At 38.3% G+C, this 23,079-nt stretch overlaps 1 protein-coding gene across 4 annotated transcripts in view; it reads right to left on the reverse strand.

Moving 5' to 3' along the window:
* Positions 1-7,842: 7,842 nt before the first annotated feature.
* Cemip2 (cell migration inducing hyaluronidase 2) overlaps positions 7,843-23,079 on the reverse strand; it is a 70,920-nt gene continuing 55,683 nt past the window's right edge. For all 4 annotated transcript variants that reach the window (XM_004838138.4, XM_004838140.4, XM_004838137.4 and 1 more), the window contains exons 18-24: positions 22,011-22,219; positions 19,347-19,529; positions 16,821-17,040; positions 15,207-15,305; positions 12,257-12,411; positions 10,022-10,125; positions 7,843-9,691 (exon numbers count right to left, since the gene is read on the reverse strand). In XM_004838138.4, the coding sequence (XP_004838195.2) occupies positions 9,495-9,691; positions 10,022-10,125; positions 12,257-12,411; positions 15,207-15,305; positions 16,821-17,040; positions 19,347-19,529; positions 22,011-22,219 (1,167 nt within the window). In that variant the 3' untranslated portion in view covers positions 7,843-9,494. The remainder of the gene's footprint in view (positions 9,692-10,021; positions 10,126-12,256; positions 12,412-15,206; positions 15,306-16,820; positions 17,041-19,346; positions 19,530-22,010; positions 22,220-23,079) is intronic.

Consider the following 23,079-nt stretch of genomic DNA (forward strand, 5'->3'; position numbering starts at 1 on the left):
AGCTACATAATTTTTATATACATCTAAAATTATCCTAAAATTTAAAGTCCATTTTTTAAGCATTTAAGGAAAGAAATTGGGAGAATCTCCAAATATAGACAGAACAGAAAGAGTATCTCTTGTTAAAAACAGGAAATTGCATCATGTATCCTCAACAAGTGTGCATCCACAAATGTTATCATTTCATATTATCCATTTGTAACTTATCTACCTAATATAATGCTTCTAAATGTATTTGTATTGATGCCAAAGACATAATTCATTCATTGTAATTAGTAGTCTACTGTATGAGTAACTTTAATATATTTATGCAGCCCCACCTTGATAAATTTTTTCTTTCCAGTTTTCACCATTATAAACACAGGAATGAGTATCTCTTTACATGTTTGCTTGTACTCATGATCAAGAATCTCTCAGGCAGGGCCAGGGATTTAGCTCAGTGGTTTCACCGCCTGCTGAGCAAGCACAAGGACCCGAGTTCGATCCCCAGTACCAAAAAAAAAAAAAAAGAATTCTCAGGCATAAATATAACCAGGGAAGCACATACACAAAGTTTTTAAGGGATAGCGGTAGCTCAATGGTAGAGTACTTGCTTAACACATACAAGGCTCTGGATTTGTTTCCAGAACCACACACACACACCATAATGCTTAAGTTTTCACATACTACCAGTTTAACTTTGAAAAGTCTGTACCAACTTACTTTCCAGCCAACAATTTGTCTCACAGCTTAATTTTCTCTACATGTTTGCTATTTGAATGGTATCTCACTTTTAATTTCCTCTGAATGCTAATAAAGTTGAATCTTTTTATATGTGTATTTCTTGAAGATTTCTGCTGAGTTGGTTATGATTAATATTTTCTCATCTTTTATTTTCTTTAGTCACTTTATAATTTCTTTATTCTTCATACTAATCTTTATTGATTTACACTTATTACAAATATTCAAGAGTGGTATGTCTCTTGACTTTCTTTGTGGTATCTTTTGTCCTATAAAAGTATTAATTTGTGCTGTGGTCTGAATGCTTGTGTCACCTTAAAATTCATATATTGAAATCTAACCCTCAATATGCTGGTGGTAGGAGGCAGGGCTTTAGGGAGGTGATTTAGTCTTGAAGGTGGCACTCTCATGAATAAGATTAGTGCTATTATAAGAGGTCCAAAAGCTGCCTTCCCCTTCCATTACGTGAGGACACAGTTAGACATTGCCACCTATAAGCCACGAGGTTGGCCTTCACCAGACACTGAATCTGCTGATGCTTTGATCTTGGACAATCCAGCCTCCAGAACTGTGAGAAATAAAGTTCTGTTGTTTATTCATTTCCCAGTCTATTGTATTTTGTTATAGCAGTATGAATAAACTTAAGTAAATTGTAATCTACTAGACTCTGTTGCTTTATGAATTTTTAATGTATTGAAGATACTTTAATTTCAATGTCAAGGTGATATTCACCTTTATTTTTTCCTTCTACTTCTCACATTACATTTTTAATCTGAATGGAGTTTATTCTTCATCATTTGAGGCAAGGCTCTATGTGTATTTTTTCTACTTGGAAAGCCAATTATTCTCACATTGTTTACTGAATGGCTTATCCTTTGCCCACCAATTTTAATGCCATCTTTGTTATATTTTTGGGTTCTGTGATTCATTCCACTGATTAGGTTCCTTGTTTAAATGCAGATTTCTGAATTCCAACCCAAGATTCTAATGCAACCATCTAGAGTGAAGTTCATGAATCTAACCTCAGTAATAAATCCATGGTTTAGATGGAAATGGCCCATAAACCTTATTTTAAGAAACATAGTCCTGAGCTTTGGTAAACAACAAAGAATTCTAGAATGCAGAGGATAATATTCCATAATACAGAAATTACCTAACCCTTTAAAACTCTTCCCATATGGTATGTTAAACTTTAAAAAAAAATTTATTACGTGCTTGCACTACATAATGATTATATTCATTGTGGGCTACCTTAAATTTTTAACAATCACTATTCAACAGCCCATTTCAAGGAAATGTGACCCACAGAAATCTAATCAGAGATGGAGACTAAGCCTTCCTTCCTTCCCTACTTGCACTGTATATCTAAATAGCTAACTTCTCCATGGTGATTAACACCAGACTTAACTTTACCCTTGAAGCAGGACTCTCTAGCACACGTATCAGTGTAACGTTATCGCTGCAGTCCTCAAGAAGCTAATTATAATGCTACAACAAACTCTCAGACATATGAGAAGAGATAATCTGAGTTACACAGGGACAGAGTTTGCTTTAAAACTCTATGATATGTAATACTAAGTACACTCAGAAAGTTCAATAATTAGCTAAGCTTTGAGTTGCTAATTTAAGGTTAAAAACAGTAATAGGAAAAGCTCAAGAAAACCAAAGCAAAAACATTCTTTTTCTCTTCATTATTTCCAATGGTTTTTTAGATTCTAATTGGTTAGCTTCATGCTTCATATTAATTTCTTTCATAAGCAGATAAAGGACCAAATACAAGATCCTCTTATGTTATTTCAATCAGATAAGTAGGGCACAATAATATATGTACTAAACTGATTAATTCAGATGACTATTCGATAATTAGTCCTGTCTATAACTTTTGAATTCAATGATTGTAGATATTATATTTTTAAATTATAATTGAAATCAAATGAACTCATTTCAAGGAATTTAAAAGAGCCAGAAATGATAGATCATCAATATGATAAAATCACTCTCCACAAAAAATTTTACATAACTGACCCTCTTCTGGGATACAAAAGTACACAGGAAACCCCTAAGCCTTATGATTCCTAATCTTGTTTATTTTTCATCGATCCACTAAGATCCTTTACTTTGCTGGCATAGGTTTTCAACATAGAGTTGTGACAAAGGAAAGCTATAATTACCAAATCTCTCCCTTTCAGCTACTGAAATAAGGTGATCTACAGACATGCAAAACACCACTAACAATGGGGATTTTCCAGTGTTCACTGAGCACAGCCTCCAAATACAAGATGGGATAAACGTGCTTTCATGTGGCCAAGTCCCTGGGCCAGAATGCAACTGGATATGTTTCAGAACCAGGTAACGTTACTCATTGAGTCCATGTTCTGAGAGCATTACTTAAAGCAGGAGTAAAATCACAGTATTATCCACAGCCTTTCTAAAGATAAACAGAAGCACTCCATCCAAATACAAGTCCTTAAACTAAAGATGGTATTGGCTCCATTACTCAGCAACTGAATCCTATCTGCATTTTCCAGATTTGTATGTTTTCCCACACATAGATAGCATTCTCCTATGTAAGTCAATATCCTGGAGTCCAAAACTGCCTTAAACACCAACCAAATCAGAATAATAATCAAAAATTCCAAGTGCATATTACTTTTCACATCATAGGTATTATGGGCAGATTATTAAAATGGTGTTACTGCTTGAAAGAAATATTTTAGATATGAAACCTAACTTTAAGGGTTGAAAATACTGAGTGCTAAACAAGGAACTCACGAAGAATAGGGAGCATGTTAAAAAGGGGCTCTCTCCTACTCCCCAGCTAGTGGACCTTGGGAAGGAGGCAGGACGTGGATGGAGGTGTGTGGCTAAGAAGAAATGGGCACAGAAACATGGGAAGGTTTGCTGCCAAAGGCACTCATTCTCCAAGTTCTCTAACTCAGATTTGTTATGTAAACCTGAGTTTTGAACCATTTCACTGCATATTAACATTTTTCCTTCTGGATAGGGAGAGTGAAAATGTAGGTGGTTGAAAACAGTTAATTAGAACGGAGTTGTTTTTACTCCTTGCTTATGGCAAAAAGGGGACTGACAAACTATTAGCTGAACTGAAGTTTCCCCTTGCAAGAACAGGAGCAGGAAACTAGACATATCAGCTGCACGACAGGGTGTAGCCATGTTTTCCTTCCGGCCCCCGCCCCTTCCACCCACATGCTCATAGCCCGCTACATCACAGCACTAGCACAAGTAAGGGCATAAGTGCAAAGCTCCTGCGTAAGCTCGAGCCAATTCACTAAACAAATATTGCCTGGGCTGAGGTTGTTTTCTACACACAAATAACTGAGCACCAGAAGTGTATTAAAATTAGGGTCTTTTCAGCAGTTTCCCAACTTGGCATTACCTTGGAAATTTGTCTGAAGAACATAAATTCCCTAACTCTCAATCTGTGTAGAAACTATTATAATTCAAAGGTAGCAGGAATTCTTTTAAAAAACCAGCAGATATTTCTGATTACCAGCTGTTTTGTTAGCCATGGCTGTTTTCATTTAATATCCCCTTTAACTTCACAAAAACATTAATAGTCCCATTTTATAGATGAGAAAGCCGAGATCAGAATTAGCATGCTGCTCCAAGTAACACTAATAATAATGCACCTTACGTGGAATAAACATCCACCATCCATAAAGCAAATAGCTACCAGGCAGCTCACTCTGTCACCAGTCCATTACCTGCTCACTGAGAGCTGTTTTCCTTAAGACTGGCCACATGTGCACTGTTGAAGGAAGCAAGTTCTAACACAGTCTGTCTTTCCCATCTTAACTCTCTCCTCCCCACTACCATATTGGGAGTTGATCATGCTTCTAACCTTGACACTTGAAAGTTCCACTTTCTCCTGCATCAGAAACCTTCCTGAGCTTGGCCTTTCTCCTCAGGAACTGGATGCTGATAATCAACATGGGCTACGGGAGGTCAACCAGCCACACCTGCCCAGTCTGACCCCTTTCCTGTCAAGGATCAACTTCATGACCCCTCAAGTTCACCCAACACTTCCTAGGGCTCTCCATGAAAATGATATATTGTAAGGCTTTTGCTTACAAAGTAAGCTGTATGACATCATTCATTCTACCTAAATAAAATACACCCACAATTATCAGTGTTGCTAAGTTTGAAATAATCAGGATTAGTGTCATCCAAAAACAAAGAAACCTGCTTTTGTTATTCTGTGCAGCCCAATTTTGGCTAAATGTACATTTTCCTTTAAATTTCTTAAAATAATAATTGCAGAAAACAAAAGATGCCTGAGATTTTCTGAGCAGAAACTAAGTGTAGCCAAAAGGGTAATTTTAAGGAGCATTTCAGACATCATGGAGGACCCCACAGTGTGCTTTACAAACCTGTCTCAGTAACAGTTACACACTTTGCTGAACATCAAATCTACCCTCCACTAGTTACCAAAAAAAAAGTTCTGGAAAGGCAATGTAGATGGAATCAACAGAGTTTTTAAAAAGCAAAAACAGCGCTTCAAATTTGTTTGGATGTGTTCTCTATTTAGGGGGAGGAAGACCCAACTCGCTCCATGCTGTAAGAACTTCAAATTTTAACCTATGTAAGAAACACCTGGGGAACTTATTATGCAATTTTATTCCTAGCTCCAACTCTGAGATGCCAAGTCTAGGTCTGAGATGGGGTTTGGGATTTTGCATTTTTATCCAGTGCCTCATGTCATTCTGTTGCAGGTTAATTCCTTAACTTATTGTACTATTTTTTAAATTCTCAAAATGTTGGCAAGTTTTAAGATCAGGACTATGAACAACAATGTATTCTTTGCCATAGAACACTGGAACTCATTCCTATCAATTAACAATTTTGCATTATATATCTTGAGGTAGGAGAATCTGAATGTATATTAAAAGTTTAAGCTGATGGGTACACTAATCGATCACCCTGAATTGATCACTACCCAATGTATACAAGGAATTAAAATATTACAATCTACCTCATAAATATATACAAATATACATGAAGCAAGAAATTAAAACAAGAAAAACACTCAGCTCAAAATTATGGGGCGAGGTCATAGTTTCCCAACTCTGATTAACCAATTGTGACCATGTCTAAGCTTTCTTGAGGAGAAAACTATCATTTTTCATATTCAGACTAATTTTGTTCATGTAAAGAAAATTTTAAAATGTATTTTCAGACAACACGTTTCACAGCTTGGTATGGCTGATATTTCTGCATGTCCTGTGGGGCATGGTTCCTTACTTAGAAATCACAGTTCAGGGCCAGGGATTTAGCTTAGTGATTCCAGAGACTGCTGCGCAAGCGCAAGGTCCCAAATTCGATCCCCGGTACCAAAATAAATAAATAAATATCACAGTCCAGTCTCAGTTTACCACCTAAGAATAAAAAAATGTGTATGTGCACAACACCAAGTCCTAATTAAGCATCCATTTTATCAGCTTCTTCCTCATACTGACTAAATGAAAGTGAAAAAACTTCTGTCTTCCAAATGACTCAGGGATCCAGCAAGCTGCAAACGTTTTGTCATTTGTGATCACAGAACTGGAATGACTTTCCCTGACTACCTCTTCCCTGGTCTTTTACTGAAAATTAGCTCCAGCCCAGAATGTCTGCTTGCATTGCTAGCACACTGGGTCGTTATCAAGTCAGAGTAACAATAACAACACAAATCTGTTACCCTATTAAAGGTGATCACCTCCAGGAAAATTTCTCAGCTTATTAAGCACGGCTTAATAAGTACCTGAAAGCTAAATGGGAATGTTGGAGGGTAAACTCCAATTCTGCAATACAAAATCCACAAGTATTATCTTAGTGGAATCAATTTACTTATCTACTAGGGATACCAGGAAAAAACCTTTATACAGAGCATTCCTTCCTATCAAATACCTTTCAAGTGGACTAGTCCAAACATTCCCTCAATCATTAAGGAATGAAAACAGTTCTCTGAAGCATTCAAGGCTCTGTCCATCACCTCATCAGAAACCTATCCTCAAAATCTGCTTAATGGCACGAGGACCTGTGATGAAGTTAGAGAGCAAAGGAGCTATAACCCCCCGCCCCCCAACTCTTGGTCCAAGCATCAGCTTGCGGCTGCTTGGAGTCATCTTTCGTGGGGCCGTGTGTGTGCCTTTCATCTGCTCCAAAGCACTCTCCCACAGTCTCTGAAGATCACACACGGCATGCTGCCTCGGGCAGAGAGGTAGGACCCTCACAGCAAAGACACAGAACACCAGTCCGAGGATATATGAGAAACCCCTGTGTTTCTCATCAGCGGCCTGATTTGTGGACACCCTCATTTCGGGAGTTCAGCCGATCACCTCACCTGATGAAAAAATGCTTACAAACTTATAAATCATGTTGGAACACAATTTATCAGTACAAAGAGAACAGACTGCTAGCTCCTAACTGCCTGAAATGTGTGTATCAGCTTGTATGACCAATTTAACAATCAGGGAGGATTAAAGACTGAAAGCTGTATTTAAAAGTGCTATTAAAAAGAACCAGTAGTGAAATGCTTTGTTTCGCATTGGAAGTTCTGTAATATAGGAATCTGAAATAAAAATAACAGGTAAATGTAATTTCTTAATCACAAAAAATTACACAACAAAGTTAAACACTCACTAAATTAGTATAGTAGTTCTAAAAGCTGGCTGCATGTTAGAATCACCCAGAGAACTTTAAAAAAAAAAATCCCTATGCCCAGACTGCACCCCACACCAAGTAAATGCAAATCTGGGAGTGAGTGAGCAGGAGACTTGTTTTTTTAAAGGTTCCTAAGTTATTCCAATGTCCAGCCAAGGTTGAGAATCTGCACCAGACAATATACTTCCATATTTCTAGTGACTAGTTTCACAAAATTTACTTGGTGGATTTCCTTACTCCTGTCAATAACCTTTACAGCTGGAACCTGGAATTTAAAACATGATAGAGAGATATAGGGATTCACATTCACACATATACAAAGTACATGCACACATATTTTTATTAACGTAGGCTCTGATTATTAGTAGATAAATCAGAGAAAGTGAATGCCTCAGAACTTACATATCCTTCCCAAATCTTTAAAGAATCAAACTCTTAAAAAGACACACATCAAAGATATTTGTCATAAAACACACACACAAACTTTAATCACCTTTAGGAACCATGACACAATTATGTATTTAATAGGTAAGATCTCATTCATTACTGTACAAAAAAATAAAAACAAAAAATCCCACACCCAAAAAAACTAACCAAACTTTTAAGACACGTGCCCTTCGGGTGAGCACTTACAGTCAGAATGGTTTTTATTGGCAGCAGTTTGAGGTAGCACATTTTGTAAAGTAAGAAGTCGCAGAGCTGGTCTGTAGTTTCTCCTGGACACAAAGGTACAAGCCATCAGCTTGGCACATGGTAAAGAAAGTAAATTTGTCTGTACTCACTCACTGCCAGTGTCAGCAGCCCAAACACACTTGGCCTTCCCCTCACCAGATTGGTGCCTTGTGGGTTTATAAAAATGCAAAGGCATTCTGATGCATCTTTCCTCTTAGGGAGAGGGGAGCATCCCAGGCTGTGGTACCCATCTCCTTTGATAAATGCAATCCTCACTGGCAGGAGACCAGGGATTCCAGTGGAAAGGGAAATCAGGCATCACTGTGCTCTTAATTGTCCTCAACAATTTAATTAAGAGTGACTCCACTCCTTTAAGGCTAGAAAGGATTAATTTCTCAATATTCCCTCCATGATTCTGGTCCTTAAAAGGATACTTCTTCCCACCCTAGGTACAATCATTTTGGATTATCATTAAGCTTTCCAGGATTTTCCCGGCAGGATGGTAAGTGGAGAATCTTTTTTAAAAACCCACACACATGAAAACAACAAAAAAATCCAGGTACAAGAGCAACATGAAGAACAGACTTCCTCTGTGCAAGTTAAAACAATACAAGTTTAGAGTTCAGGAAAACGGCCTGCTTTTAAAAAATAAAAATAAAGTAAATGTTCAGCTCAGCTCTGCATTTTAAACACAAATATACAGTCAAGACAGGCTAAGGATTAAAGCTCCAAAATGGTCCCAACAATCTCAGACCTTGATGCAGGTCAAATTTTTGCCCAACAGTCACAAATGAAAGGGATTTCTAATCCCTAAAAGCCCTTTTGCCCCAATGTACTTCCTGTTTGAAAGAGGAACCCTTAGAAGTAATCAATATACAAATGAATAAAAATAGCACATGTCCAGGCAAAAATGGGCATGAGCTGGGCCTGAGATGCCACTTAAAACTGTCATTGAGGATCATAGAAAAATCCACCACAGTTGCCCAGAAACAGGGCCCCAGGCATTGCCAAACATCCCAGCCACCCGTCACCTGCCACAGGACACAACTGAGGGTCAGACTTCAAGTATCCAAGATGCTGGTTCTCTACAGAGCCCAAGTGAACTCTTAGAAGCTGCCAGCCCACCGTAGCACATCCCATTTTACCAAAAGTCAAACCCTGCTGATTGATGGTCATTACCACATCCTGAGGCACCGGGTAAGGAACAAGAGAGTTTCTCTCTAAAGACACCAGCCTTACAAAGACAAATTCTCTAATGTTTGTATAACTAGAAGGTGCGTGAGCTGGTACTCAAGCAATCTCTTTGAACTCTTTCTTTTCTCCCTTTTGTATCAGACAGGAAAATGGTTCTATTAGGTTAACAGTGTCATTTTAAAATGCCATAAATTAAATAAGTTAGTTCACATTTCTTTTCCTAGCACTTAAGTTACAATCAGTCCCTAAAGCGCTTTAGAAGCTTGCTTTAACAGTTCCAGGTCTCTTCTATGGACACGGCTGGTTCGGGGACATCCATAGTCATCCAGCTGCAAAGGTATGAACTGTTCAAACACTCCAAGGCCCTGTCCAGCAGGACTGGTAAACAGTTTAGTCCATGATGGTTTAAAGTTTCCTCTGAATCCCAAAAAAATGATGCTCCCTAAAAAGACAAAAAAAAAAAAGTTCAATTTGTACAGCTACTTCTGGCAAGTTACTGCAGGAGGTGAGTCAGAGTTGAGAAAAACAAAGATATCAATATATATTTATCAATTCCTCTCCCTTACATAAGCAAATTAACTCTTACCACCCTAATAACAAACCATATCCCAACACACTTCCTCTAGTATTGTCCCCTTATTTAGAAATTATCATAATGATGCACACTCCAGCCAAACAAGCTCATAAAAACAGTCTAGCAGCTAAATTTCCCCATCAAAATGCATATGCTGCATGCCTTGGAAGAACTTCATAGAATAATACAAATACAAACCTTTGTTATAAAGATGAGCTGGTTTGGCTAATCCCAGAGGTATTAATGAATCTGAAATATTCAACTGCTTTATTTCTTCTCTTGTACTTAACAGAACTATTGACCTGTATGTGAAAGTTATAAAATCAGAGCCAGTTTCAGTCATTAAGCATGAGTTTATTGACTAGTTTTGTGAACTGAGGACAGCATAGAGATACTTGATAAAAGCAGAACACTGAGAAGAAACCACCCAGATGCTTTTTCATCCCTTCTGGTACAAGCTGCAATTCCTCTGCCTTTGATTGGACTTCTCAGGTTGCCATTCCAAGAGAAAACAATGTAGGGAAACCAAAAGCTAATTATTTACATCCGCTGGTGTACTGGATGGTTTGGGACGTGGATCTTTTAGGGAAGAAACAATTGTTCATTGAAGGATCATTTTGTTTTAGTTCAGATGCTCTATCACCTACGTACTATTAAATGAATGGGTAAACACACTTCTAAAAAATAAAAATAAGGTCTGAGGGTACAGGTTAGTGGTAGAGTCACTTGTCTAGCATGTGTGATCCCCAGAACTACAAAAAATAAATTAATGGATAAATAAAAATAAAAGCTGGTCTCCATGGCCTGAAAAATGTTGTTTAATTTCCATCTTTTTTTTCCTCCCAGTACCAGGGAGTGCGGAGGTACATTCCCAGTCCTTTTATTTTACTTTTTAATTTTTGTGATGGTTTCTCTTAAGTTACCTAGGCTGGGCTCAAACTTGCAATCCTTCTGCCTCAGGCTCCTAAGTAGCTGGGACTGTAGGCATGCACCACTTGTGTAACACACTTAAGTTTTGCCAACTTGAATAACCAGCAGCCAGATCAAGAAACAGCACTGCCAGTCTCTCAAAAGCCTTTACTCTTAAATCTATAGGGTAATCTACAGGAGTACTATGTTGTCCTAAAAATTTTTAGTGAGACTTGTGTCCTAGATTGCTTTAAAGTGAGCGTATGTTATTTTCAACATTAGGAAAAACTTTTAAATCCTTAAGTACTGAAAGCTCTGAAAGGATTCCCCTGTACTTGTCTTGAACACAAAACAGAGCTACAGCTGGTCCTCCATATCCACAGGCTCTACATATACAAGTTCAGCCGATGACAGGTGAAACATATTTGGAAAAAGAAACTTTGTGTCTGTATTGAATGTGAACACTTTCTCCCCTGCGACTATTCCCTAGGTAATGCATTGTAATGACTATGTATATGTATATATATTATTTACATGGTATTAGATATTATAATCTAGAGATGATTTAAAGTATACAGGAGGATATGCTCAGCTTATATGCAAATATTACACTATTTTATATAAGGCATTTTGAGTATCTGCAGGAGGTCCTAGAACCAATCACCTCATGGATGGACACAGAAGGCTGACTGTATACATACATGTGGAAAACTGCACCAAAATGATACAGTGACTTCCCAGGACTTACTGAGATCTGGTTCTATAACCTATACCAAACATAAATGATCTGTCAAAAGCTGAACAGGTCTTCCTCCCTGGGAAGCTTATGTTCTTCCCTTAATGGATGCACTTAACATCTGCATCAAAGCTAAGGTGCAGGAAGAACCCTGAATTCATCTCTTCGTCCCCAGAGTCCGTCCAACCCAGGAAAATAAATTTTTCTCTCCCATTTATTTTTTTCAGAGATCAACAAAATAAAAATCAGTGCTCCTAAAACAAAGACTAGACACCTAACCACTTAAAAATCAATTTACTCTCTTCCAGTCACTCCCAAGTGATCCAGGCAATGATTTCCTTAATCATAGCCATAGTACAATGCTGTCTGCAGATCTGTCAGTGGGACATGGCAACAAAGGTAAAACCTCTGGGAAAATTATTACAAAACAGTAATAAGTCTGAGGAAAATGGGTATAAAGTAAATCAACTTAATAATAAAAAGAGAGCATGTAAAGTTCCAAACAATAGCTTTTTTTCTTAAGAGCCTTCCTACCATTTGCAAATCTCTTAAAATCGAATTTCTGCCATTGATTCACAGTAATCATTTGTCAATGACAAGCACCTTGGATCACACAGTCATCCCTCTGACAGGAAGGAATGGACGCCTTTTGCAGAGCCCTGAATATCCATGGAGTATTAAGACCATGAATACAAACCAGAGCTTATGGGTAAGCAGGTGTAAATTGTGGGGAAGACTCCACAGCTTTTAAGGTGGCCAGTCCCTGACACCAAGTTAGCTTGACCTACCTTGGAGGGATGCTTGTTTTCAAATATTCTTTCATACCATCAACATCAGCAGGAGGGAAAAACTTTTTTTCTGTCAACTGGAAGGGAACACTGCACGCATCTACGATGAGGAGGAGGATGCCTGCACTTTGGAAGGTGAAGTCGGTGCCATTGACCTGAGAATACAAACACAGCTGCTTCCATCATCACCATTTTAGGTACATCTTCAGAGTGACTGTCCTTCCATGCCCTTCTGAACCCAGGATTCAAACTGTGAGTTTCATTTACTCTTTTACACAATGTGTGAAGCTGTGCCTGGTTCCTCTTGGCTGTGCCTTGACTGATCTTTGCTAATGAGAGAAGATGCTCTGAGCATGGCATGGCCACCTCCACTCAGCGGAACTGGGTGACTCCGCAATGCTCCCACCTTTATTCAATTATACACACACACACATACAGTCTCTATAAATCAGGGGTTTGGCCTCTGATCCTACACACATATACAAAACATGATTTGACCCAAGGTCTAGTCCCCTCATCTTACTAACGTTTAGATTTGGAATATTATAGAAGTCAAACTGCTTTACCTCCTTTGGTCTAAATATAGCTCTTCTAATATCAAAACAGCCAAGTGGTACACTGAGATTTAAAGTATAAGATATGACCAACATTTTGCTTTACACCTACTGTGAGCTGAATTTCCATAATCATCCTCTTTAATGGTTTGTGATTTTTATCATGAAAGAGGAACTCCAGATACTTCCAAATATCATTAATTCCTCAGCCAGAAAGGAAAACAACTAACTAGTAACTCATAGGCTCTATTTCTGTTTGTAAGTTGTAAAATTATAAACTATAATATAAACTATAATTATAAACAATAATATAATATAAACTAAGGTTGACAAAAGAAATGCTCTCACTACATTTTCCTTGTTTGGAAAAATTGCATGTAAATTTTATTTCTAATCACCACCGATCAAACTTCAATTCAAAATGGCTTCTTTAGCCATGTTCAAATGGCTTTAATCCAGGGATTAGTTTTATAAGTCTTGAGGTAAATTTTATGTGAGAGAAGACTACAAGTGATTTCCTTATGTTTAAAAAGTCTGAATACTTAAAACTGAAGTACATTTGAGAAAAACTATACAATGACCCTCAAACATACTCAAATCGTCCCCATGAAAAGCACCTCCCCCAAAAATTGCTGGTTAAAGAAAACGAATCTTTCCATAAAAACTAAAGCAAAGCCCAAGTCCTAGGGAAGGATGCACAAGTTATGCATGTGAAAAGCACTGGACATAAATATGACAATACATCGTGTTCGGCCACTCTTCTATGGTCCAAGGCACCCAATGTGCAGCAAAGGTATCAAAGAACGACTTCAGGCCCTGAGGCATATTGCGCCTGAGATTTTTGGTTTGGCAAAACAGTATCTTTAATTATCTAGTGAGCTTTCAGAACGGTGGGTGCCTCATCATGCACCTGCCTCCCTTAGGCACAGCACACCCCACCAGACACAACGCTAGCAGGCTGAGGTCAGGTTGCACACACAGCTGAAGGCACCAAGAGGCTGAGCTAAGCAAATCTCACACATATAAAATTAGATCTTGAGCATCTTACAAAATGAAGGACTGCTAACAGAGGGGAATAAATATAAATACACACTTGAAGAATTTTGTCCATATATACACGGATTTGTGATTATGTTGCCAACCACTGGAAAAAAAAGTGACTTCCTAAAGATATGGAGACTGGGCACAGGCCCTAGAGGGCTGTAAGTTGGGTGTTCTGGACACTTGTTACCCAAAGAACGCTTTATATGGCAGCACCCAGATCAACACAACTGGGATAGGTCATATGCCAAGTGACCCTGGCTACCTTGCCTCCAAGCCCAAATTCTTATCTTGACACTCAAACTCATGTCTGTACTCTCACTAATCTACTTAGAAAAGACAGCACTTTAAATCTTTATTTTTCTTACCTGAAAAAAATAAGAGATAGACAATTTAAGAGGCTAAAGAGATTTTTTTTAAATCTTTATTTCCCATATCTTAATCCACGTAAGATATTACTCTTTTTTTGTTACCGGGAATCGAACTCAGGTCCTTGTGCTTGCGCAGCAGGTGGCGAAACCACTAAGCTAAATCCCCAGGCCTTAAGATCTTAATCTTAAATTTAAAAAACCAAGATTAAACATTGCTATTATTTTTGTAACCAAAGATGCCTCTCCTCTTACAGAAATGAAATCTGAGTTATTTATAACACTCTTACTTGGTGAAAAGTAATGTGAACAGATTTTAACATTAGCTTAAAAGCAATCAGCAAATACAATCTACTCAGAAAAAATATAATAAAAGTAATTTATTTCAAAGCAAGAATGTTTAGAAGGTATCTACAACAGCTCTATTGTAGTGCTTCCCACCAATAATCAACATGTGATTACAAACTACTGCTAGAGTTCACTTATGTAACCAAGATGAATAATAAAAGCCAGAAGCTGCAGCAGCGCAGACATACTCTATGGTATGAATGTTCGTGCCCTCCCTCATTCGTATGATGAAATCCCAACCACCACAGTGACAGTATGAGAAGGGGGGGCTTTAGGAACTAATTAGGACATGAGGATACAATCTTTATGAATGGGATTAGAGCCCTTACAAAAGAAGACTAAAAAAGATTCCTCAATCCTTCCATTATATGAGGACAAAGCAAGAGTGCCATCAATGAACCAGGAAGTGACCCCTCACCAGACACATCTGCCAGGGCCTTGATCTTGAACTTCCCAGCCTTCAGAACTGCTTTTTTGGGGGGTACTGGGGATCGAACTGGGGACCTTGAGCTTGTGAGGCAGGCAGTGGAACCACTGAGCTAAATCCCTGGCCCCAGTACTGCTTTTATAAGCCACCTAGTGTATGGTATTTGGTCACAGTAGCACAAACAGACTAAGGCGACATCAGACAGTACTTACAGAAACGACAGACAGTTCTCCACGCTGAGTTTCTGCTTTACTAGGTGACTGGAACTGCACAGGGAGGTAGCTCTTGTGAGGATCACTGGTAAACACCACCTGGACAGGAATAAGGTCTGTACATAAGTCAACTGTATCCTCCTCCCAAGGTGTCCTTCAAAATACATCAATTATTATCAATGCCAATAAAAATGACTTGACACAGGGGCTGGGGATGGAGTTCAGTGGCACAGAACTTGCCTGGCATGTGCCAGGTCCTGGGTTTGATCCCCAGCACTGAATAACAAAAAGAAAAAAAAGCCAAAAAAACCTTTTAAATACTAATGAGAAGCCTAAGTCCATCTTTCTCTTCCTACTGTTTAATGCTACCAACTGACAAAAACAAGAGAAAGAGTGAGAACTTAGTGGAAGAAGAAATTTTGTTTTCTCTAATCATTGAGAATGATCAGAAATGAAGAGATTTAGAAGTTTTTTCATATTGAGAGGCACTATGTATTTTTGTGTAATTCTTGCTTTAAAAAAATCCTTAGTGGAACTCAAATGTGATCATACATTAGCCACCTTCAGGGCTGCAGAAGCATGGACCGACCTCCACACTGCTGGCTCAGTATGAGTGGATGGGGCCCAAGAATTTCCATTTCTCACAAGTTCCCAGGAGATACTAGTGCTGCTGCTGATGGGGGAGACACACTTGTTTTCTGTCATGATTAAATATAAATCTGTGCAGTATTTGCACAGAATTTTTCACTTACAATTGGTCTGATGTCCTCAGAAACCCTGTATGGATATGCAATTTTGACTCCTAGATTGGCCATGTGGTTTCCTTTGCCATGTGGGGTGTTTTTGTGTGAGGCGGGAGGGGTTGTTTTGTTTTGTTTGTGGTGTTGGGGATGACACCTAGGGCCTTGCACATGCTAGGCAATTGCTCTACTACTGAGCCAGTCTGCCACTTCTAACCAGTCAGTCTGTATTTCTAATTACAAGTGAATATTAATAGCACATACTTTAAAGCAAAGAGTAGCTTTAAAAAAATTTTTTTTCAAAGAAATAATTCAGGGGACCCGAGTTCAATCCCTGGTACCAAAAAAAAAAAAAAGAAATTATTCAGGGCTGAGGATGTAGTGCAATGGTAGAACACCTGCCTAGCATGCTCAAGGCTCTGGAATCAGTTCTCAAGGCCATTAAAAAAAAGAGGAAGTAAAAGAAATAAACAATTTTCATATGTACTGCATTTTTTCGAGAGGAAATTCAATGCCAATAAAACAAGCCACTTTTGTATCACTTTTTGACATGTAACCCTAATAACAATTTTAAAACAGTCACCAGTCTGGAAACTAAGAAATGATAACCAACACAGCAACCTCTCACTTCAAATTGTGTAAAATACACAGCCAATCAGACTACATTGATGTATCACAGGGAAAAAGCACTTTTGTTACAAATTTGGACTACTTTGCTTCTCCTGAGCATACTATTCCAGACTGGGCCAAAATTGAGGTGATGAGGTTAAAGTATCATAAACTGGAAACGCGGATGTTTCAAAGTAAAATGCTGTGACCACAAGGGAACCCTCTTACTTTTCCTCTCGGCTACACCTCACTCTCCCTGGATTACCTGATGGGTACCACAGCCTCGGCAGAGTCCTTTGACCATGGCGGGCATGCGCTTGACCGCAGATGGCTTCTTGTAATACTGTGGATATGCCTTGGCCATGCAGTTACTGATGTCTTTTGAGTCTGTTGTTGCCTGGATCTTGACTCTTTCACATCCCTGAGATGAACAGTAACTGTGGCCTTCCCTGTGGCTTTTGGCTTTGAGATACAGAAACAATAACCTGCACAAAACAGAAACCCACATGTTTGGTGTTAGACTTCCTCTCAAAAACTAATAAAATCCCTCAGACTGACTCATGACCAAAAGGATCTCTCCAATAAATAACCTTTCTTTAAAAGAGAAATAAATTACAAACTTCATAAAATTGTTGCTTTCCTTCCTATCCTCTGAGGGTCTTAAATCAAATGCAGTTCTGCTATGGAAAATATTTTGATGCCTTGATTTACTCACTCTGGAAGATATCAAAGTTAATTTCTGGTTTAAATCAGTTCACTAGGTAATTTGAGAGGATGAAATTTGGCATGGCTCAAAAGTTCTTAGAAACTATATAGTTGTGTTGAGTTTAGGACTCAGTGAATTAGTGAATTAATGTGGTTTGTTCTTTTTGTGGTTGTTGTTGTTGTTCATAAATTATTTTGGTTTAAGGCACAAAACTTAGAATAATAAAACAGCAACTCTGCCTTGTTTGGCTAAAGCCAAGGACAGTCTCAAATCAATTCCTGTGTTTTCCAAGAGCACGTAGGCCCAGGGTCCTTCTGTCTGCAAGTAGGCCCTGATCAGGCTAAAAGAACAGTCCCATCCATTCTGAATTATCTTCTTACTGCCAAGATGAATAGGAAAATCTAACTTCCAGGCAGCAGTCCAACGTCTATCTGCAAGCCTAGTCTTTCTAAATCAAAGGAACTCAAGATTCTAAAAGACTTGATAAAATGTGATGGAGTACCAGAAATCAAGAATTCATATTTTAATTAATGAGGTCAATAAAACAATGCAAAATTGCAATTATGAGGTAAAAGATCAGCCACTGTTCCCACAACCAGTAATTTTACTAGATACAGTTTAAGGAGTAACAAGCACCTAACTGGGGATAGCCCTTTTCAATATATAATTAAAGTAGTCAAAACAAACAGAATTAAAAAGAAATAGATCTTCAGAGGCTGAAGGGTTCTTGAAACACCCAGACAAGAAAATATTTCCCCATCTTTTTATACAGATAATCATTAATTTGTGGTTACAAGATTATCCTTAACAAATCTGGGTGTTCCATTTATTTCTGTGGAAAAGCAACAGGGAATGGATTTTGTCATCTACAAAACAAAAGTGCAGATAAGTTGTTTAAGTCTCTTAGAAACTGAAAACTAGTGGTAATTATAAGAAAACTTTGATGCTTATCACACTGGCTGTTGCAGACCCTGGAAAGCAAATGAACTGCATCTCATTCAAAGGCTGACCAGGCATTTAATGACTGAACCCCAACTGCGTTCCCTCAACAATCCCACCACCTGTCTCCCCACTCTGAATACGCTGTCCTTTCCCAAACATGCCATGCGGTCCTTCATGCCTCCATGCATCTGTACACAATGTTCATTCATGGGTGTGTGACACCTCACCCACCTCTTGTTCCATCTCCTAATTGCCCTCCAAGAGTCAGCTCCAGTGTCACCCTCTCAGGATGTCACTGCTTACTCTAGGCTGAACTTAAAGAGTTCCCCCAAAAGGCATATTAAGTATCCTATACTACGGGAATTATAGCATTTAAACCTTTTGCTTTCCAATTACTTGCTTTGCATGCCCTTTAATGGACGAATTTGCAGAAGAAATGCATCTCATTTACATTAGTATCTTGAAAGTACTTAGACAGCAGTGTAGGAGGAATGTCAGCTTAAGGATGGAGGGCTGAAGAAGAGCATGCTACTTGCTGGAATAGTACAGGAGATAGAGCCTACCATAGCCCACAGGCTGAGAGACTGTCACTGGACAAAAGGGACAAAGCCAGCAGGACCCCAGGAAAACAGGATTAGAATTAAAAAGTGGAAAGATGCACCCTAGAGAAAGTTGAAAGCAAATATGCCATGATTATACAGTGATTTTGAAAAGCTCAAGGTCAACTTGAGAGATAACCTTAAGTGAGCAGGACAAGAAAATTGAGTTTTCTATGAAATATGAACTATATCACATGTAATATTTACCTATCTTCACATCTGTTACAGGAAAAATTATTTTCATTTTCAACTGAGCCTACTGGTTCACGGACAAGAATAATATCTCTCTCTCTCTCTCTCTCTAAATTGCCTTAATAGGCAAACGGCAAACATCTTCATTCAATTCCTTCTGCCAACTATAATTACAAGTTGTTCCAGTTCTCCTTGAAACCCCTAATAATGATGTGCAGAAAAGTACCCACATCAGCTGCTTTTTCTAACAGCCATCTCATCACAGCCTATTCTTAGCTACTCTGAAGAACTAGCAATTTCACCATTGAAGAAAAATAGCATTAATTCTTATTCCCTGGTTCCATTGAATTACCCTGTGCTGGAGTCAAAATAGAATTTCCTCTCATCCTGCTTTCTCTGCAGTTCTTCCAGCGAATGCACGGGCTCGTAGTCTTCACTTTTGGATAAGGAGCCATTCTGTCGCTGCAGAAAGCCAAAGGTAACCTGAAAGGTTGTATTTGATGGATAGCAGAGGCCAACTCGAATCCAGTCATTCCTTTAAAGGAGAGACAATTAAAAAAATCAATTCTCACTTGAGCTAGTATTCTGAGAATTACACCACATATAAATTTCACCCAGGAATCTCTCCTCCTTAAATTTCTGCTGTGTTGAGCTACTAACAATGGAAGTCTTGAAACCTTGATATACTATACTAATCAATCAGCCACTTTTCTGTTACCCAAATTTCTCTCATCAATAAATGTCAAACAATAATACAGTCTACAGAAAAATTGGTTTCAACAGGATTGAGAGGAATATGAATAGAGGCTGGATAAAATGTACCAAAATACCCAAATGGTTAATAAAGGGAAGTGAGATGGTTGGCTATGTGTGTATCAAGATGAAAACACAGCCTGACAATGGAAGTATACACCAGTAAAACCATCTTGAAGAATGTTTTTGTTTATAAATGTATTTCTACTTTTTAAATACTATTAAGATGAATTTCTAGTGGCAAAATTGCTGAATATAAAAGTATATGCCTTCTTAAAGCTTCTGATGTATGGTACTAAATTATTATAGTATTTTTCTTAGAGTCCTTGAGCATAAAACTAATTTTTAAAAGCACTAAAAGTATTTATGCTACTTTCCTTTTTTGACTATTTTTATTGTGGTAAAATATAAACATCATAAAATGTAAGATTTTGATCATTTTTACTGTATACTTCAGTGGCACTGAGTATATTCACAAGGTTGTGCAAAATGACCACTACCCATTTTCAGAACTTTTCCCATCATTCTAAATAAACTTTGAACAATATGTAACAGGACCTTAAAATTGTTCACACAAGCTTTACCCACACAAGTTTACTTAATTATTCTAAACAATTAGAAATGTGAACAAAAGATATAAGAGAAGATGTTCTATGAGGTACTGCTTATAATAGCAAAATGATGAGGTAGCATTAAAGGTCTGCTGGCAAAGGATGTAGTTACAGAAAATTCTGGTACATCCATATGTTCAGAAAATCCTGAGGGTGGAGAAAGAAAAGAACCATATACTGTAAATGTTTACATGTCTTCTTTTGATTGAAAAGATTACAATTATTTCAATTTTTTTCTTTATTTTCCTTATTATGCTTAATATTTAAGTGCAGCTTTTTATAACTTTTAAAGTGTCATTTTTGGAAGTAGAATTACGACAAACTCTATGCCCTCCCTGTAACTGACATTAAACTCTGAGAGGAAAAATTATGCATCTCTTTTCCCTCTTGCTTCTGCCCATCATGTCATTTTTATAAACTTTAATTAACTAAGGAAAGGATGACTACATTTCAGGCCCATGTGGCCCTCTGAAACATCTAGGGTTAGCCTTTTTCCACTTTAGAATGCTTTACTTCTTTGCCACTTGAAGACAAGTTTCCAAAGTACTTTGCATAACCTGCATATGATTTGATTGTAATCTCTCACCTCAACCTCAAAGTCCTCAATTTTGTGGGTTGTTTTTTTTTTTGGTCCTGGGGATTGAACCAAGAGCCACACAAATCCTAGGCAAATGCTCTACCACTGAGCTACATCCTAGCTCGCTCGCTCTCTCTCTCTCTCTCTCTCTCTCTCTCTCTCTCTCTCTCTCTCTCTCTCTCTCTCTCTATCTCTATCTATCCATCCACCCACCCAGGGCAGCGTCTCAGTAAGCAGCGGCCCAGGCTGGCCTCCAACTTGCAACCCTCCTGGCTCAATCTCCTCATCTGAGTTACAGGCTTGCACCACTGCCCCTGGCATCAATACAACTTTCTGGAATACTGATCACTCTGACATTTCTTCTCCAGTCTCCTCTATCGTTTACTTCTTTCACTGACTTCTCTGCACCTCTATCCAGACTGGCTTTCCCTGGGGCAAACAGTTTGAATGTTTTTATCATAGATACAATAAATGGTCAGGCACAGTGGCACACGTTAATAAAAGGACAGAAGAACGCTTCTGTGTCAAGGCAGAGGTGCCAAATACCTGGGATCTGTGCCCCAATTTTCACCTCTTGCCCATAGCAGAGGGTGCCATGAGTACCTCTTACCCATCAAGTCCACATTCTTCTGTTAAATCTAAACTTGGCCTCAAAAATCTTTAATTTTATAGGAAATCATCTAGTAAACCATATAAAACTTCTTCCTGTCCCAACTAGAGGGAATTAAAACATTCAGCAGACGCTGACCTACTTTTCAATAGTTTTCTGTACATAATACTTTCACCCTACAGAAAAATGCTTTTAAAATGACAGGACTCAATCTGTACAATCTCTTAATTCATGAACACAAAACATACATCCTGTCCACCTCTCCACAAGAGGAGTAAAGGACATGAAATTGACATTCTTTCTAAGAATGAAATATGTTATTTACCCCCTCTTAAAATCATAATTATTGGCAAATATTAACTGCACAAAACAAAGGATTTCATTAAGACATGTTAAAAATGTTACTTTTTATCCACTACGTCACTATTTGTTCAAATGTTTGAAATGACAGTAACAGGAGCCTACTTGTTGAAGTTTACGAGGTACAGGAAAGTAATCCGGGGCGCCGGCCCATTCCAGTGGATGGTATAGCCCTTCTCCAGCATGATCACAGGCTGGTACTGCGGAAAGGCGGCCCTTTGGTTAATACCCCGGAGCACCATCCAATGGGATGGATACTCATCTCGCACGATGGTCATAGTAAGATTCTGAGTGCTCCATGTCTGTACATACACCTTAAAAAAAAAAAAAAAATGAAGGAGTGAGGGAAAGACAGTAAGAGCTCAAATCGCCGAACAAACTTTCCCAGCAGGAAGTCAAGGGTCTTCCTTTGAAAACAGAAGTCCCATGCTCTGTGCTAGACTACATGAGCAGCAGTTCACTAACTACATCCTAAGCCACACTTACAATGCAGCCTGCTTAAACGCGGCACGGTAAAAACAGACTCTGCACTCTGCTAGCCAGGATCTTCATCACCAGTTCCATCATCACAGGCCAGCTTGTTCACCGAATATAAAACTCGTGTGGTTTATATGGCCTGTCAGTGGAATCCCTCTATCTGAAGGATGTACATACAAAAAAAACAGTAAATTAATGTGAACACTGATACCCTCTAGTCAAATCGAGATTTTCCTCTAAACCGAGAGATGGAAAATTGATCTATCTTAGTCCTCTGGCTTTCAATTTTCCACGATCTACTTTAGTCCAAAAAGACGTTTTTCACCCATTCAAAAAAGTTACAAAGAATTCAGCAGCAACTGGAAAAACATAATAAGCTAAGACAAATTGTGAGGTCCTGAATTTATTCCAGTGGCGTCTGAGCCACTTTCTATGTCAAAACAAAACCTCCCACAAATGCAGCCCCCAAAGGACGAGGCTCGAAACTATTTCCCCAAACACACACCTCAGAAAATAAAAGTATAACATTAAGAAGTGAAGGGAAGAGCGTAAGAGTTGAAATAGCTAAACAAATTTTATCTATTTACACCAGCATCCAGTAACTACATTCTTCAGATGCAGTAAGACATTTGAAGAATATTTACAATTAATCCACATTCTGTATTTTCTGTCATTTCTGTGATTTTTGTCGGTATTG

This window comes from Heterocephalus glaber, unplaced genomic scaffold (assembly GCF_053883595.1).
Source record: "Heterocephalus glaber isolate CG9 unplaced genomic scaffold, H.glaber_assembly_v1.0 deba00001481, whole genome shotgun sequence".
Classification (NCBI taxonomy): domain Eukaryota; kingdom Metazoa; phylum Chordata; class Mammalia; order Rodentia; family Bathyergidae; genus Heterocephalus; species Heterocephalus glaber.